This window comes from Anabrus simplex, chromosome X (genome assembly GCF_040414725.1).
Source record: "Anabrus simplex isolate iqAnaSimp1 chromosome X, ASM4041472v1, whole genome shotgun sequence".
Taxonomy (NCBI): Eukaryota; Metazoa; Arthropoda; class Insecta; order Orthoptera; family Tettigoniidae; genus Anabrus; species Anabrus simplex.
Window position 1 is genome coordinate 161,727,918 of NC_090279.1, and position 18,863 is coordinate 161,746,780.

At 40.0% G+C, this 18,863-nt stretch overlaps 1 protein-coding gene across 1 annotated transcript in view; it reads left to right on the forward strand.

Annotated features, from left to right (window-relative positions):
* The first annotated feature begins 6,734 nt into the window (after positions 1 to 6,734).
* LOC136886418 (bicaudal D-related protein homolog) overlaps positions 6,735 to 18,863 on the forward strand; it is a 396,778-nt gene continuing 384,649 nt past the window's right edge. The window contains exon 1 of the mRNA XM_067159190.2: positions 6,735 to 7,453. Coding sequence (XP_067015291.2) covers positions 7,214 to 7,453 — 240 coding nt within the window. The 5' untranslated portion in view covers positions 6,735 to 7,213. The remainder of the gene's footprint in view (positions 7,454 to 18,863) is intronic.

Genomic DNA, 18,863 nt, shown 5'->3' on the forward strand with positions numbered 1-18,863 from the left:
AGGTTCAAAAGTGCTACAAAAATGAAAGCCTCTGGGACCCCTTTTAGTCGCCTTTTACGGCAGACTAGAGATACCATGAGTGTATTTTACCGGCTCCACCCACAGGGGGAAAGTAAAATTATTGTTGCTATTATTATTCTTGTTCTATTACTAAATTCATTCGTCAGCCCGTACCGTAATTAGGTCTAGTTTTAATGCTGAATATTCTTCCTGGCGCCAACGCTGTGTGGTGGGATCTGTATCTGTATTCTTACAAATTTACTGTTGTGAATGCGTTAAATCGTCCAGACGAACTTTCGCATGTTGAGTTCTGCCAATGGTTTCTGAGCGAAGTTGGAGACAGGACTTTCCGATCCTCAGTTTTCCATTCCTTCAGATGAGGCCAGCATCTTCTGTGATGTTCGTCTTAAATCTTCACTTCCAGCTCACTTTGATTTGCAACTGATTTTTCTTTTCTTTTTCAACCGATGAAGTGTCTCAACCTTTCTCTTCTCTCCCATGTCGCCTCATCCGCTGCAATTCTGTTCACTTCGCTTTTATTCTGCAATCGCTTCTTTTTTTTCCTTAGCACTGGGCCCACACACATAACAAAGCATGTCTTGATCCACAACTATGGCAACCTCTCATTGCATCTTGTATCTGCTTATTCTTCTACCGCACCGGGCGAGTTGGCCGTGCGCGTAGAGGCGCGCGGCTGTGAGCTTGCATCCGGGAGATAGCAGGTTCGAATCCCACTATCGGCAGCCCTGAAAATGGTTTTCCGTGGTTTCCCATTTTCACACCAGGCAAATGCTGGGGCTGTACCTTAATTAAGGCCACGGCCGCTTCCTTCCAACTCCTAGGCCTTTCCTATCCCATCGTCGCCATAAGACCTATCTGTGTCGGTGCGACGTAAAGCCCCTAGCAAAATATATATATATATATATATATATATATATATATATATTCTTCTACCGCTGTGGGGTCACGGGTCCGAAATGTTTCGCACAGGAGGATTTAGCCCTGTTTTGCGGTCGGATACCCTTCCTGGCGCCAACCCTGTATGGAGGGATGTAATCGTTTTTTTTCTTTACAAGTTGTTTTATGTCGCACAGATAGGTCTTATGGCGACAATGGTACAGGTAAGGGCTAGGAATGAGAAGGAAGCGGGCGTTGCCTTAATTAAGGTACACTCCCAGCATTTTCCTGGTGTAAAAATGGGAAACCATGGAAAACTATCTTCAGGGCTGCCGACATTTGGGTTCGAACCCACTATCTCCCGGATGTAAGCTCATAGTTGCGTGCCCCTAACCGCACGGCCAACTCGCCCGGTCTACATTACCTTATAAAGGAGGCTTGGTGCCTCAACGGTGCATTAGGGGTCCCACAGGGCAGTATTATTGGACCTTTATGCTTTCTTATATACTGTATATAGTATAAATGGAATCACAGATAAAGCTATTTGCGGATGGTGTTATATTGTATAGAGTAGTAAATAAGTTACAGGACTGTGAGCAACTAAAAAAAAGGCTTAGACAATGTCGTGAGATGGACAGCAGAGAATGGTATGATGGTGAACGGGATGAACAGTCAGGCTGTGAGTTTCACCATGAGGAAAAGTCCTCTCAGTTTTAATTATTCTGCGAATTTGGTGATAGATGTCATTGTTGCTTTCACGGCCCGTACTTATAGAGGGAGTGCCCAAGAAAAAGATTTGAAGGAACTATTAATTTAATGTTTTCTGTCGGGTAAACACCAAATGTGTCACCAGAGATCTTTTACATGCCGACATCGTACGACATGGAGTGTCGAACGGACATTTTTCCGTCCTTCAAAAATTCGACTACCTCTGCCAGGTTTGAACCCACTCCCTTGGGATCCGGAGGCCGACACTCTATCACTGATCCACAGAGGCAGCTATTCTTTCTATCAACACCTAGGTATTTACAGTGATGTCCATGAGGTACTATCACCCCCATCAACATAGTTATTATTTCGTATGGCAAAATAAGGATACATTGGAAATGTAAATATTACAATAAGCTATATACAGTACTTACAGATCAGGTAAATGACAATGGAATGCCCAGCGTATTCACGCAGTTCACAACTTCATCCGTGGCACTGTGTATATCTTGAATAGTTCTTTCAAATCTTTTTCTTGGGCACTCCGTAGCAAAGTGTTTGGATGGTCTGTGGGACATTGTCACAGTCGCAGTATGAACTTTCAGCTTTTCCCCACTTGTGAAGCCAGAATTTGCAACTTCCGTGATTTGTCCTAATTCTGATCAAAGATGTCCATGCCTTTCTAGGTAAATTGAAACAAGGCGAAGCTAAACCCAGCTGATCAGGGTTTGAAGAAGACCATTCTTCTTTCCAGGTCTGATCAGCATTAAAATGTGATTCAGCAAGCCTTTCTCCTAATTTCCATGATGTGTTCCTTGATTTCAGTCTCACTGGTTTCTGAAATTTGCTGTCCTGATGTAAGGGTAATTGAGGGTTGATGCGACATGTCTTCCATTCACTTACCAGAGCTGCTTCCCTTCGTATATAAGGGGGGTGTATGTTCGTTCCACGCCATCTCTCCACTGACAGCTCGGAACATACTACTTTGTCGAGCAGCTTGTCTCCTTTCTTCCAAACTTAGGATTCAATTTGCTTTTGGTATCAAATTCTATCATATTGGTAAGCATTTTCGTTAATGAAGTGGAATAGGAATAGCTACTTTGTTCAATTGCATACAGTAACTTTTTAATAAAATGTACGATTAGCAAGTGAGACGGCTATCTACATTCTATTAATTGAAATACTCCTCTTCTTTTCTTAAAATTCTCTTCATTCTATTTTTAAGGTCTAATAACTGTTTAAACGTATTTAATGACTAATAATTGATGTCTCACTGCGAAGTGACTCAATCCTAACCAAGAAAATAAACATAATTCTCTTAGGCGTTATAAGGTCATACTGCACTGCAGTTATGAAAATCGACACGTCGGAGAAACAAACCGCATTAATGCGCAAAGACAAGTCGTTACACTGCTAAAATTATGAATAGAAATGTTATTTAATATTTCGAATGATATTCTTCGTGAATTTGGCATACGATATAGAGTAATGTACTAACTAACCGAGGGATTATGCTAGAATAACAGCCGCATATCATTGCTTAGCAACTTTAAAAACAGCAGAGCGAAGGGTTTCCAGATAAAATGATGTGCCTCTTTATTTTGCTAATTAAAGATGAGAGAACTTTTCATCTTGGTGAAACTTCCCACCTGACTGTTCATCCCGTTTAACATCATACCATGCTCTGCTGTCCTTTCACAACATTGTCTAGGTTCCTCTGTAGTGCTCATAACCCTGTAACTCCTTTACTATTCTATACAGTATAGCATCATCTGCTGATAGCCGTAACTGTGATTCCGGGCGAGTTGGCCGTGCGGTTAGGGGCCTGCAGCTGTGTACTTGCATCCGAGATATAGTGGGTTCGAACCCCACTGTCGGCAGCTCTGAAGATAGTTTTCCGTGGTTCCCCATTTTCACACCAGGCAAATGCTGAGGCTGTGCATTAATGAAGGCCACGGCCGCTTCTTTCCCACTCCTAGACCTTTCCTATCCCATCGTTGCCATAAGACCTATCTGCATCAGTGCGACGTAAAGCAAAAAAAAAAAAAAACCAATTATTTACCCATACCATTCATATGCCTATTTATATAAAAAATAAAGGCCCAATAATACTGCCCTGGGGGACCCCCTCTTAATCATTACAGCATCAGCTTTCACTAGGGGTTGTATTAAGGATGTAATGGAGAGGGCATATAAGTCTCTGGTAAGACCCCAACTAGTATAGGCCTATGGTTCCAGTGTATGAGACCCTCACCAGGATTACTTGATTCGAGAACTGGAAAAAATCTAAAGAAAAGCAGCTCGATTTGTTCTGGGTGATTTCCGACAAAAGAGTAGCGTTACAAACATGTTGCAAAATTTGGGATGTGAAGACTTGGGAGAAAGGAGTCGAGCTGCTCGACTGTGTGGTATGTTCCGAGCTGTCAGAGGAGAGATGGCGTGGAATGACATCAGTAGACGAATACGTTTGAGTAGTGTCTTTAAAAGTAGGAAAGATCACAATATGAAGATAAAGCTGGAATTCAAGAAGACAAATTGGGGCAAATATTCGTTTATAGGAAGGCGAGTTAGGGAGTGGAGTAACTTACCAAGGGAGATGTTCAATAAATTTCCAATTTCTTTGCAATCATTTAAGAAAAGGCTAGGAAAACAACAAATAAGGAATCTGCCACGTGGGCGGCTCCCCTCAATGCAGATCAGTATTGATTGATTGATTGATTGATTGATTGATTGATTGATTGATTGATTGATTGATTGATTGATTGATTGATTGATTGATTGAATTATCTGAGTTCTATTTTCTAATAATTTATCCACCCCTTCTACCACTGTTTTGTCTAGTGCAATAGCCCTCATTTTTGTCAGTTATTTCCCACGACCTACCCTATTGGGTATAAAAATCAAGTATCAGATTAATATTCATAATGTACAGACGAAAAATGATTTTATATAGATATATAAAACGTATATATTATATATCTATATAAAATAAAACGTATGTCTTTTCTGGCAGGACCTAGTGTTTACAGTGCACTATGTCTTCTGGTATAGGCTAGAGCAATTTTGTTACTTTCATAGATCTGTCTCTGTCTTATCCTTGGCTTTGACAATATGAAAGTGACTGAGGTATGAGCGATGCTAGTAATGCCATTCCTTATGCAGCCAGTCCCTGCTATGAATGGTGTGAAAATGTTGCTCATAGGGTCGGTTGGTGTATGCATTTCAGTGGGCTTGGCAGACTGATATGTAATAGCAACTCTGGCTCGGTGAGGAAATAAACGGAAAACTACCTCACTCCTCATTTCCCTAGTACGCCTCCTTAGTGATGCCTAGGCCATCTATGACAGCCGATGGCAGAGCTGTTGAGGATCCCACCAGCGGAATCGCTGACGGACTGAACATACATACATATAAAACGTGCCATTCTTCTTAAACTTTTTGAATGAGTGTATAATGCGCTATTTATACAAATGCTCCCCTAAGAAGCTACCGATGGACATCTTGTTAGACCTCCTCTTCCTGGGTCGCGTTGCGTCCGCCTAGTGGTTGTGATCTTTAAGGCGTTAGGTCTATTTGGTCTGACACCGTGTTAAGTCGGCAGGGTAGGAGAGGTGATGGTACACAATTTCTAATCACTATATTGGAGACAGAAAGCCCCCACAGCGTTTATATTGAGTGAGGGCATATGACGCTGTTGATAGTGATTCATTTGTCGTATAGAGACGTAAAGTTATGAGCAAACTCCTTGGGGCTGGAGTAGGCTACGCACCGACATCGGATTTCACCCTCTCCCTAGGTTATTATCATCATCCCACATGTCTTCCGACACTATAAGCCATACGATTTATAGATCGTGCGTTGCTCTCCCATTTTTTATTTTTTATTTTTATTTTAAGCATGTTTTCAATCCTTCCTTGAAGGTAACGCCTTCTCTCTGGCCAAGAGATTCAGGCAGGTTAAAGCTGAAGTGCGGGATTTGGGAGGCTGGTAACGGATGTGCGGAAATAAGAAGATGGTAGGCGTTTGGCCTATTGGTTTATCGTATTTGTTCTTTTTTTCTCTTTTATTCTGTATTTTTAATTTTTTTTTTCAGAGTAGATAGTTTATGGTATTTACAATTTAAGTTTTATTCGGAGGTATATAATACATAGTCCGACTCGTTGGCTGAATGATCAGTGTACTGGCCTTCGGTTCAGAGGGTCCCGGGTTCGATTCCCGGCTGGGTCGCGGATTTTAATCGCTTCTGATTAATTCCTCTGGCTGGGGGACTGGGTGTTTGTGTCCGTCCCAACACTCTTCTCTTCATATTCACACAACACACTACACTACCAACCACCACAGAAACACGCAATAGTGATTACATCCCTCCATGTAGGGTTGTCGTCAGGAAGAGCATCCGACCGTAAAACGGCAAATCCACATGTGCGACGCAGTTCGCACCCATGACCCCACAGGTGTGGGAAAAGCGGTAGGAAAAGAAGAAGAAGAAGTTGTATATCATACATAATTGGTTTTAAGTGTCTATTTACATCATCTATATACAAGGTTTCCCATAGCAATTGTTTTTCTGAATCATATTGTCTATTATTTTGGGGGTGGGGGGTGAGGGATGGGAGGAAAGTTGGGTTTAGGGCGTCCCGTCACAGATCACAATTGGGCGTCATCTTATCCCCATACAGGCTTCGTTTTAATGCAATAAGACACTCGATTATATCATTGTCATTTTCAGATCTGAAGTTCCTTGCTCCTCTTTGCAAACTAGATAAGGCTAAGGCAAAAGATAGAGCTGCCTATACATTTACATTTCACAAAACAGGCATTACGTAACAATCCATTCTCTGGCAGATATCTAGATATCACAGAACAATAAGATGAATTCAATGCTTCTTACTTCCTGGTCGCATTTTTGTGAACAATGAGAGTGCTCCAGGTCGCAATGGTCGGCAGCCAGCAGGGAACCAATTGTTACGCAACAGCTTCGCTTCATGGAGTCCCTACTCTGGCCAACAGATGGTGCTGAAGCAGGAGAAACTTTTGTTATACCTGTTTGGCGCTGTGTGGGAGGGGGAACTGGACAGGTGTAAGGTAGGGTGGGAGAGGTGTCTGCTAACAGTTCGCTGTGATAAGTGCTGCTTGGCGGGTTGTTGTTTGTTACTCGTTCCGCGTGGGTTTGTTGGTAACGTGACATATACAGTTTGTTTTCATACAGTATCGTCAATTATGATTGTTAATAAATGCAATAACATATACTTTTCTGATTGACTACATAAAAGATGCATATTAAAACTCTAATTTATTTTAGTGACGAATTCAGAGTGATTAGATCATATTTGTATAATGAGTGGCCTTATCAAAGTATTCAATTTTAATAACACAATATTGCTACTACACTTTAATATTTTGCTCGCGAAATAAAAAAGGGAATCTGAAATAACGCGAGAAACATTCAGTGAAGTTTGTTTTTAGTGACTTAATGTGAATACATTTGTTTGACAGTTTTTGTGGTGTTTATAGTAGTCGCGTACACTGTCGAAGTGTACGTCGAAAATGTGCTTTATAATTCATAGTGTGCGTTTTTAACCCGTTACGGCTTCATTAGTTCTGTGTAATGATGCACAGAGAAAAAATGAAGCCAAAATACGCTTTAGAGGATTATATTTACGAAATGGAATCGCGAAGCATGCAACCATCGGCTGATCCAGAGGATCTGGATATTTACGCCCAACTACAGCAAAAGGAAAAGGATCTTATTCTTGCCGCAGAATTAGGGAAAGCACTCCTGGAAAAGAACGAGGAACTCAGCAGGCAGAATGAAAGAATCGCTGAAGATTTTTCGCAGAAATTGGAGGTAAGATATTAAACAGTATTTAATTTAAGATATAGATCAACATCTACTGCTTCTCCGGGATGCTACCCTATCTTTTTCAATGACATGTTATGCTTTGCAACGCCGTCTAAACTGGCAGACACCATAGATTGCCGAAAATAAAGATATCTCATTTTATCTGAAACAAAATTATACGAATATTTCTAAGAAAGATTATATTCGTAATTTTACACTTCCAAAATGTGTTAGGTCAGAGCAAAATAAAGAGGCACATCATTTTATCTGGAAACGCTTCGCTCTGCTGTCTTTAAAGTTGCTAAGCAACGATATGTGGCTGTTATTCTAACATAATTCCTCGGTTAGTTAGTACATTACTCTATATCGTATTCACGAAGAATATCATTCGAAATATTAAATAACATTTCTATTCATAATTATAGCAGTATAACGACTTGTCTTTGCTCATTAATGTGGTTTGTTTCTCCGACGTGTCGATTTTCATAACTGCAGTGCAGTATGGCCTTATAACGCCTAAGAGAATTATGTTTATTTTCTTGGTTAGGATTGAGTCACTTCGCAGTGAGACATCAATTATTAGTCGTTAAATACGTTTAAACAGTTATTAGACCTTAAAAAGAGAATGAAGAGGAGTATTTCAATTAACAGAATGTAGATAGCCGTCTCACTTGCTAATCGTACATTTTATAAAAAAAAGTTACTGTATGCAATTGAACAAACTAGCTATTCCTATTCCACTTCATTAACGAAAATTCTTACCAATATGATAGAATTTGATACGGTACCAAAAGTAAATTGAAGCCTAAGTTTGGAAGAAAAGAGACGAACTGCTCGACTAAGCGGTATGTTCCGAGCTGTCAGTGGAGAGATGGCGTGGAACGACAGTAGTAGGCGAATAAGTTCGAGTGGTGTCTTTAAAAGTAGGAAAGATCACAATATGAAAATACAGTTGGAATTCAAGAGGACAAATTAGGACAAATATTCGTTTGTGGGAAGGGGAGTTAGGGATTGGAATAACTTTCCAAGGGAGATGTTCAATACATTTCCAATTTCTTTGATATCGTTTAAGAAGAGGCTAGGAAAACAACAGATAGGGAATCTGCCTCCTGGGCGACTGCCCTAAATGCAGATCAGTAATGATTGAGTGATTATTATTATTATTATTATTATTATTATTATTATTATTATTATTATTATTATTATTAGAATTGGGATGGTACTTGGGGTACAGCCCGAGTATTTGCCTAGTGTAAAAACAGGAAACCACAGGAATCGTTCCCACCATCTCCGAATTAAAGCTCACAACTACGCGACTCAAACCGCACGGCTAACTCGCTCGGTCAGTATTATTATTATTATTATTATTATTATTATTATTATTATTATTATTATTATTATTTGCATGAATTAATCAATTGACATAGTAACAACTGCATAGTATATAGACTATACTTCCCTTTTAGGAACAAATTAAAAGTCCCTTCTCCAACTCCTTTACAATTGTCATTTGTATGAACTTTCACTATCCCGTACTTCTTGTTAAATCTGTGATATGTAAGCCGTATCGTAAAAGTTAATGGACATCTATTTCATAAGAAAGGATAGCCTTGAACATTGTTTTATTAATGTGAAATCGCGAAACGTCAACTACCATGGTGGCCGTGGTAACCGTTCCAATGCCTTCTACAACTTTTTATAATCTCTTTCCTTTCCATTGGAACCTGCAACTGGTGCTGCATAAACCTGAGATGAGTGACATTATTTCAGTCTGATACTCACAGTCTTTACTTGCACTCTTACCTGAATCTGGCAATGTTTCCACTTAATTGCACCTACGCTCCTTGAATTCAGTTTTTGTCCATCCACTATTGGTCAATTATTGTTGTCTTCCGATCCCATTTTTATTAGGTTTGCGAGACCTAGGGAGTCCATTTACGAGCACTTAGTAGGCCTTATTTTTCTTTTGACTATAGCAGCCCAGACTCCCTCCAAAAGTTCCTCCATCGTTTTGAAACTTTCATTTATTTACAAATATTTAATTTCTAATCACTAGATTGCGTGCTAGAAACCTGGATTCAGTTCCAGACCTCTCCGCAATGTTGACATGGTGTGAGAGCACAGACTCTGTCGATTCGTACGTCGGATGGAGACGTTAAGCATTGAGCAGACCCCTTGGTGCTATTCGACAGGAGTAGGCTATGTGCTGGCACAGGGTTTCGCCTTCTGCCTTCAGATACCGCATATCCTATGATGAGGTTGACGTCAGGAAGGACATTTGGTCGTAAAAACTCTCTACGAAGATTCAACTCTCTTCATAAACGACCAAGTAGAGAAACGGGATTAGGGTTGGATATACTGTATATTTATTTACAAATATTTCATGTTGTAAGCTGAAGTCGTTAAGCCGATCAGTTAAATAGGAGTATTATTAAATGAACAATAAATAGGTTTATTATTATTAATAATAATAATGCAGCAATACAAGTAAATCTTCTGGAAGAAGTTCGGCAGAGAAAAAAAATTCATGACGAACATAAAAAATGCTCCAAAATTGCTAGGAACAGATGTTGGTTCAATCAAAAAGGTAAAGCAATTCGAATATTTGGGGGAAACAATCCAATAAAATTGTTTGGAAAAATTTGCTACAGAGGCAAGGGTACACAAAATGGAAAGACCATATTATTATTATTATTATTATTATTATTATTATTATTATTATTATTATTATTATTATTATTATTATTATTGAATATCCAAAGCAGTTTGGAACCCTATTTTACATAGTATACTAGGGTTGTAGTTAAAATACATATTCAGTTTTACAATGAAAAATAATTAATGTATGAAGTGGATGAAGTTAATAAATAATTGTAACAGCACGGCTTCTTAAACAAATGATACAGGGGTTTTGATAATGCAATGTTGCAATAATTCAAATGAGAGTTCAAGTCATGCGTTCTTCTTTCAAATGCAGCACATTCAAACAGTAGGTGATCGACCGTTTATGAGGATCCGCAAACACACACGTAGCCATCAGGACGATTAATTCTGAATCGATGAAAATAGTAACCAAATTTGCCATGACCAGTCAAAAATTGAATAATTTCAAAGCTTGGCACCAACACGTTACTTTGTAGGCGGTTGAAAATCTCAGGGAAGAATATTTCTCTGGTAACTTGGCCTCTAGTGGTAGAAGCCCAAATGTTCCATTGATGGATTACGCGCTTCTTTTTATGATTTTTTTAGCGTAGCTAGGTGACGTTTTGTCATAAGAAATTTCCAAATTAGATGTAGCCGCTGCTTTCGCCAGTAGATCAGCTTTCTCGTTTCCAGATATTCCACAATGACCATGAATCCAGTCAAAACAGATGTGTGGACTTTGTTGAGCTGTGGTTCTAATAGCTACAGCTATTGGATTCAGATTATATTTATGGAAAGACCATATGGTATAACAAAAGATACACACAACAAAAATTTTTTATCTAAAAATCTTAAAATAAAACACTACAACAGAATTGTGAAACCAGAATGCTTACATGCCAGTGAATGCTTAGTACTCAATTATTAACCTGAAAGGTTTGAAGTACTAGAAAGAAGAATTATAAGAAAATATTAGGCTCTCTAAAAACTACAGAATTTTGGAAATTAAGAAGTAATAACGAAATTTATCAGAACATAGAAAACATATCTATAACAGTACGGAAGAGGAGACTGCTATTTTTTGGACATATTTACAGAATGGACGACAATGGATTAACCAAAAAGTTCTTCACGTATCTTTGGAAGGAAAAGTCAACAACCACTTGGATTCAAGAGAACAAAAAAGACTTGAAAAGAAACAACATCAGAGAAGAAGAAGAAGTAATAGAAAGAGAAATTTTCAGGAAGAAAGGTTTTTTTTTGCTAGGGGCTTTACGTCGCACCGACACAGATAGGTCTTATAGCGACGATGGGATAGGAAAGGCCTAGGAATGGGAAGGAAGCGGCCGTGGCCTTAATTAAGGTACAGCCCCAGCATTTGCCTGGTGTGAAAATGGGAAACCATGGAAAACCATTTTCAGGGCTGCCGATAGTGGGATTCGAACCTACTATCTCCCGGATGCAAGCTCACAGCCGCGCGCCTCTACACGCACGGCCAACTCGCCCGGTGAAGAAAGTTTTAAAGATGGAAGGATTCCAACGGAGGAAGGCAAAGAAAACCGGCATAAAGTGGTCCGAAGAAAGAAAAAAGAAACATAGTGAAACAATGAAGGAATATTGGAAGAAAAGGAAGGAACAACAACAACGGATGAAGAATTAAAATTGGAACATGGTCCCTGGTAGGCCCTAACGCAAGAAGAAGAAGAAGAATACTATTGTGCTAGTTTAGTAGGTATTTTCTTTCATCACGTACCTTTATACGTGGGACAGCACTGCTAGTGATTTAGATATAGGCTACTATAAAGTATATGCAGTTTGCGGATTTAGAAAAACTAAGGCAGAGTATCAACTCATCATCATCTGTTTACCCTCTAGGTTCGGCTTTTCCCTCGGACTCAGCGAGGGATCGCACCTCTACCGCCTCAAGGGCAGTGTCCTAGAGCTTCAGACTCTTGGTCGGGGATACAACTGGGGAGAATGACCAGTACCTCGCCCAGGCGGCCTCACCTGCTATGCTGAACAGGGGCCTTGTGGAGGGATGGGAAGATTGGAAGGGATAGGCAAGGAAGAGGGAAGGAAGCGGCCGTGGCCTTAAGTTAGGTACCATCCCGGCATTCGCCTGGAGACCACTTCCAGGATGGCTGAGGTGGGAATCGAACCCACCTCTACTCAGTTGACCTCCCGAGGCTGAGTGGACCCCGTTCCAGCCCTCGTACCACTTTTCAAATTTCGTGGCAGAGCCGGGAATCGAACCCGGACCTCCGGGGGTGGCAGCTAATCACACTAACCACTACACCACAGAGGCGGATCAACTCATCACCAAATAATTCTGGACCCCCTCCAAAACTAATTTGTAAATAAGTCTCTACCTCTCTTAAGGGAAATTCAAACCCTAAGAAAATTAAAATTTTGACATGTTACATTTTCATTCTATAGGCTATGTGATAAATTAAATTGGCGTATCGTTTATTAAGTAACTCGTTCCAGACCAAGTTTTTGATTCTGCTGTATTACAGATAAAAATGACTCCATCTTTTCTCAGTCTTCTCTTTATTTTCGAAACCAAGCGCTAGAGAAAGCTGAAGTTTGCACTATTCTGTGGCTTTCTAGATTGATGTGTGGTTTATAATTCAGTGCTTCCTTGTGCGAGAATGCATAAGTTAGTACATTACTTTAAGGGCAATTTTTGACATTTCATACATTTTAATACTGTATGATATATTATAGGCCTACCTGTATTCCTGAAACTATAGAATAAAGAATATACAGATTTTCACCAATACTTTAAAACAGTTAAAAGTGACTACTGAATTAAATTATCAATTGTCTTTCTTCAACTTACACCGGATATTTCTGGTGTCGCTGGAGAGACCTGGCTCGTTTTGGTCGTTTCTATTTTGTTTTCTTTGCTAATATTTGTTTTACGTCGCACTTTATTAAGAAGGAAGAAATACTTTACAGTGCGAAGCAGTTAATGTAACTTTAAAGCTTCTCAGTGTGTCGAAAACACTCATTATAACACAGACAGATACATGTAGAAAGGCAGTAAAGGCATGTTCGGCCCGCGCGGAAGGTCGTCAATTCCCCATCAGGAAGTCGAAATTTAAGAAACGAGATTTCTACTTTCGGGGGTGCACATGGTCCCCAACAAGAGCCGAGGTTACGAGCAGTGGAAGCATTTACCTTCCACCCCTCCAAGGGTCTTCACGGCCTGTACGGAGAAGACTGCCTTGTTTTGTTTGACAGACTGAAAAGGTTTAAAGGTTTAAACTGGGAAGGAAGCGGCAGTGGCCTTAATTAAGGTACAGCTCCAGTATTTGTCTGATGTGAACATGGGAAACCACGGAAAATCATCTTCAGGGCTGCCGACGGTAGGGTTCGAACCCACCAGGCAAATGCCAGGGCTGTACCTTAATTAAGGCCACGGCTGCTTCCTTCCACTTCCGAGGCCTTTTCTCTCCCATCGTCGCCATAAGACATATCGGTGTCGGTGCGACGTAAAACAAAATAGCAGAGACTTATACGCCCTCTCCTTTACATCCTTACTTCTTCTTATCTCCTCAACCCCAAGGTTGGTGGGTATCATGCATGTCTTCCTAGTGTTTCCGTTCTTTGGCCAATAATTTCAAGTGGCAATGTGTGTGCTTGTCTTTAATGTTGCCTACAAATTGCACTCTAGGTCTTCCTTAGGTCCATTTTCCCTTCAAACAGGGTGGTGCACCAGTCAAAATGACGAAGCAAGTGTCACACGAAGCTGGGTTTTTTTCTTTTGTTTAAGGTGTCAATCAAGGCACTTGTCTCATTTACTCTTTTGAGAACGTACTCGTCTGTGACTATCAAAGACCAACTACAATTACAATCCGTAACCCGCCCCCCCAAAAAACAGAACAAAAAAACAGCGGACAACGGTGGGCGATATGAGAGGTTAAGGGGAAGATTATGTATGTTCATTCTGAATCACCTAAAGAAAATATCACAAGTCAAACGTCCTCATTAACTCAAAATATGAATAATTATACACCAAAATCAACGTTATCACCTCGTTCTAATTGTACTTTCAGTGGGAAAATAACGAAGGGAGAATTAGTTTATCAACGTCAGGTTGAAATAGACAGACATACACATTATAAAAATATTTCACGTATGAAACTCCGGGCAGTAAATAAGATGAATAAATGTCAACGAATAACATTATTAACCTGACATTAAATATAATGTAACATCATTAACCACAGCCCATTTCGTAAAACATGCAAACAAATACATTTCTTGAACAAAATTTCAACTCTCCACAATCCACTCGAATTGTTTATTAGGTACAGTGATATTAAATATCACAAACTTTGTATGATACTCTTGAACATCTAAAGCACTAGTCACCTTAAAACTCATCGGAATTGATGGCACATCGTCCTCTTGTATTTATATAGAAATGGGTTTAGATTTCGTACCTCCGTTGGAAAATACTAAAAGTGATTCAATTACATCATTCTGGTACCCGATTTAAAAAATTTCAGTGTTAGCCGTAACTCTGAGTCACGATTTTTTGGATCTTCCCGGGGCTGATTTAATTTTGTAATTAGGTACGTTGGCTGATTGGGGGAAATGCTAGGGTAGGCTTAATTAGGTAAGTTCAGAAGTTTGCGTGGTACCCGAACTGGATCACCACCTATTATGGCTATAATATCTTCCTTAACAATAAATTTGATATCAAAATGATTAATGCATCACGTGGTTCGAAGTTTTCGCTGTGAATGCACCAAAACCAATTTACCTTAGTACTAGGTCTTTTGGAAATCTGAACGCTGAAGCTTTTGCTCTGCCCCTATAATTGGACTTCCATCCAGGCACACAGCACATATGACCCATCTGATTAAACTATAAACATACTGCACAGGTAAGTGAAAATATAAAGAAAACTTGTTCTGAGAAGAACACGAGGACAATCACCTTATCACCACCGGAATTGCTCGAATGCATACTCATTTTATGAACAAACAGCTTCTTGCGGCACTGAAACAGGCCCTATAGCCTTTTAAAGGTTATAAATATATATAATTTTCGATCAATAATATTAACATTTCCGTAAATATTTGGTAACAACACGACTTACACAAATCGAAACAAACACATGTTAGCACTCAAAATGTCGCCATTGGGAGCAGTTTCGATAAGTCGGTGAAGGTCTGAGGTATTGTACTTGGTCTTGCTCTATTATTCCAAGGTATTCTTAGGAGTCGACATGAGAACCACATCTCAAAGGTCTTGAGTTTCAGCACTTTCGCTTTTTGCAGCGTCCATGTTTCTGACCCATATCACTCCATACAAAACTTTGCACGAAGTGTGTTCGTACCTCTATGCCGACAATCTTACTGCAACCGATAAATACTCATATAAGATATCTGTAACCCTTATGTACAATCTTGTTAATGTGATTTGTCAGTATCTGGACACCGTCTAACGTTCTTCAACGGTATCCGCAAAACGAGGTTCTAAACTATCTGAAGTCTTACTTGTTAGCTTCATATTAATTTATGCAGTTCCGTTTTTAGTAGTGCGTTCCACTTAATGCACATTAAGATAGACTCTAATGAGGTTGATCAGTTACATAACCTAATAACTGGTTGCAATGTGCACGAGAGATCAACAATTAGCCATTGCAGGAGAGGAGCGAGATCTTAGCTCAAGGCGTATACGGTAATGAGGTGTAATTAGTGGCACATTTTATCGTTCGTTTCTTCTTATTATTACGTCTGCATTGTGTTACTTCGACGGCCACAGACACCACTTAAATAAATTAATACTAATTGTCATAATCAGTTTCACTGTTAGTTACTCTTTACTTACGGGGGTATTTTTAGTTGGAGACAAGGTGATTTAAAACGCCTTAAAGGTCCTTTAGATATTTTTGGTTTGAAAACTGGGTAGCTATCGAAATTTTACTTAATAATTATTTCTTAGATGTATTAATTTATTTGCAAATAAGTTACATGCCAGAATAATATACCCGTTTTTGCACCTAAAATGAATTAACATTATTAATGAAATTCAAGGCCACCTTTATGCGGTTGCAGGTTGACAAAGCTGAACTATTTAAATATATATATATATATATATACAACAGAATAAGGTTATGGAACACAGGAAGCAAACTCAAAAGTTAGTTTATTAAATAAAATATGTAACTATTAGGTTAGTAACATGACAGTTTAAATGTATGAGAACTCGGTTTTTAATCATAGTAAATATTGTATATGTCCAACTCGTTGGCTGAATGGTCAGCGTACTGGCCTTCGGTTCAGAGGGTCCCGGGTTCGATTCCCGGCCGGGTCGGGGATTTTAACCTTAATTGGTTAATTCCAATGGCCCGGGGGATGGCTGTTTGTGCTGTCCCCTAGATCCCTGCAACTCGCACACCACACATAACACTATCCTCCACTACAATAACACGCAGTTACCTGCCGCCGCCCACCCTCATCGGAGGTGGTGGTGGTGGTGATTATTGTTTTAAGAGGAAGTACAACTAGGCAACCATCCTCTATATAACACTAATCAGAGAGAAAAAATGGAAGGGGCCCGACACTTCGAAGAATGAAGGTATCGGCAAAAGGAAGACAAGGGCCACGAAGGGCGTGAAAATGAAGGACTCCCTAGCCCTCGCAAACCTAATAGCGTCGGGATCGGAAAAGAACAAGTAGATGAAAGTGAGGAGCCTGTCACAAGTAAGTGGAAGCAATGCCAGGACTGAGCTATGAGCCCCGTGGTTGCCAACCCAGGCTCCAAAGATCAGAGCCCTTGGGGCCCTTTTAATCGCCTCTTACGACAGGCAGGGGATACCGTGGGTGTTATTCTACCGCCCCCACCCACAGGGGGCCTCATCGGAGGGTCTGCCTTACAAGGGCTGCACTCGGCTAGAAATAGCCACACGAACTTCTTCTTCTTCTTCTTCTTCTTCTTCTTCTTCTTCTTCTTCTTCTTCTTCTTCTTCTTCTTATTATTATTATTATTATTATTATTATTATTATTATACTGTATATTAAAATGAATTTTTATGATAATTTAAATATTAATTAATGCTCAATGTCCAGCTCTGTGGTGTAGTGGTTAGTGTAATTATCTTCCACCCCGGAGGCCCGGGTTCGATTCCCGACGGTGCGGCTTAGAGCAAATTGCAGATTCGTTTATATGACGAGGAATAATGGATTGGAATAATGTATCGAGGGAATTGTTTGATACATCTCCAAGTTCTTTGAAGTCATTTAGGTAAACAACTAATAGGGAATCTGCCACCTGGACAGCAGCCGTAAATGCAAATCATTCATGCCGTATAAGTGATATATTTGAATGGTCCCGCTTAGCTTCCTATCTTAGTAATTGTTAAAGGCTCTTTCAGTCGTAGAACTACCAGCGTTTCGCCCAGTGTCGAAGGAGGCTCGCCAGTTGAATTGTCACACCTGTCCAAGACGCTGCGACTACTGTGTCGTTGAGACACCGCTGTAAGCCTCCTTTTTCATTCATACAAGTCGAGGTTCATACTGTATCTGCCCTGTTGATTGCATGTGGTCTCCAGAGAGGCCTGGTGCAAGTCCCTCTGGTTGATCCCATGGGCGACCTGCGCGCCTGAATGTGAGGTAATGATGATGGCAATGTTAATAAGACTGGTAGATAGTGAAAGCCGGAATCGGCAAATAATCTACACCGAGGGATCTGCTCAACGCTTAACGTCTCCATCTGACAGACGATGCCCTCAGTCCGTATCAACACTGCGGAGAGGTGTGGAATCTGATGGTTATCAAATGTATAATAATGTTATTAATTTACGTCCAGCGAACTACTTTTACAGCTTTCGGAGACGCAGGATTTCTTTTACGTATCGCTAAATCTACCGACAGAAGGCTGGTATATTTGAGCACCTTCAAATTTCACTAGACTGAGCCGTTGTCTGAATCACTCAGCTCGGCCCTCTTGAAACAATAATTTCCACCTTTGAACCCGCGATCTTTAGATGTGGGGGTCCTCACTCTACCCACTGATCCACATACAGATCTGAACGTTAATCACATGGCATTATTATTATTATTATTATTATTATTATTATTATTATCTTTCTTGCAGAGACAATGAAACTGAAATTAGGTAAATGAACCCTAGCCATTACGCGCACTGATCTTACTAAGTTATCAGATGAAAAGGCAGAAGCACGATGTAGATGATTTAAAAAAACTCCATTTAGCGCGTGAGCTGGGAAAATGCTAATTACAGAGAAAGAATGAAGACAAGTATGTATGTGTCTCCACTTCACTTCCTCGGTTCAAAATATATTCTTCAGAGCGTCTTATTGTGTGCCAATTAAAAAAAAAAAAAGAACGTTTGTGCTGGGAAAACACTTGATTACGTAAAAGGTGAAATGATCTGAATCCCAAGGAGAAAGGTTGGTGGGAATAGCACTCACTTTAAGGATGTGAAAGGAAAGGTAAAGGGCTGCCAGAGTGTTAGAATTTCTCTGTTCCTTTTTCACTAAGACCACTCGCGGACTTTTGCCATTTGAATGTTTGTTGATGACGCTTGCCTCTTCTGAGAACACAAAGTTGTTTTTTCCTCCCTATAAATAAGGCATTCGGCTAGACCATTCCGGTATAATAGTACGAGGGTCTTCGATAAGTAAGGTAGGAGGAGTACTTATTGTTAACCGTTCGGTTTACACGAGGTAGTCCCGATTTCGGCGATATAGTCCTGTGTACCGGAAAATCTCTTCCTTGGACGCCAAAAATCC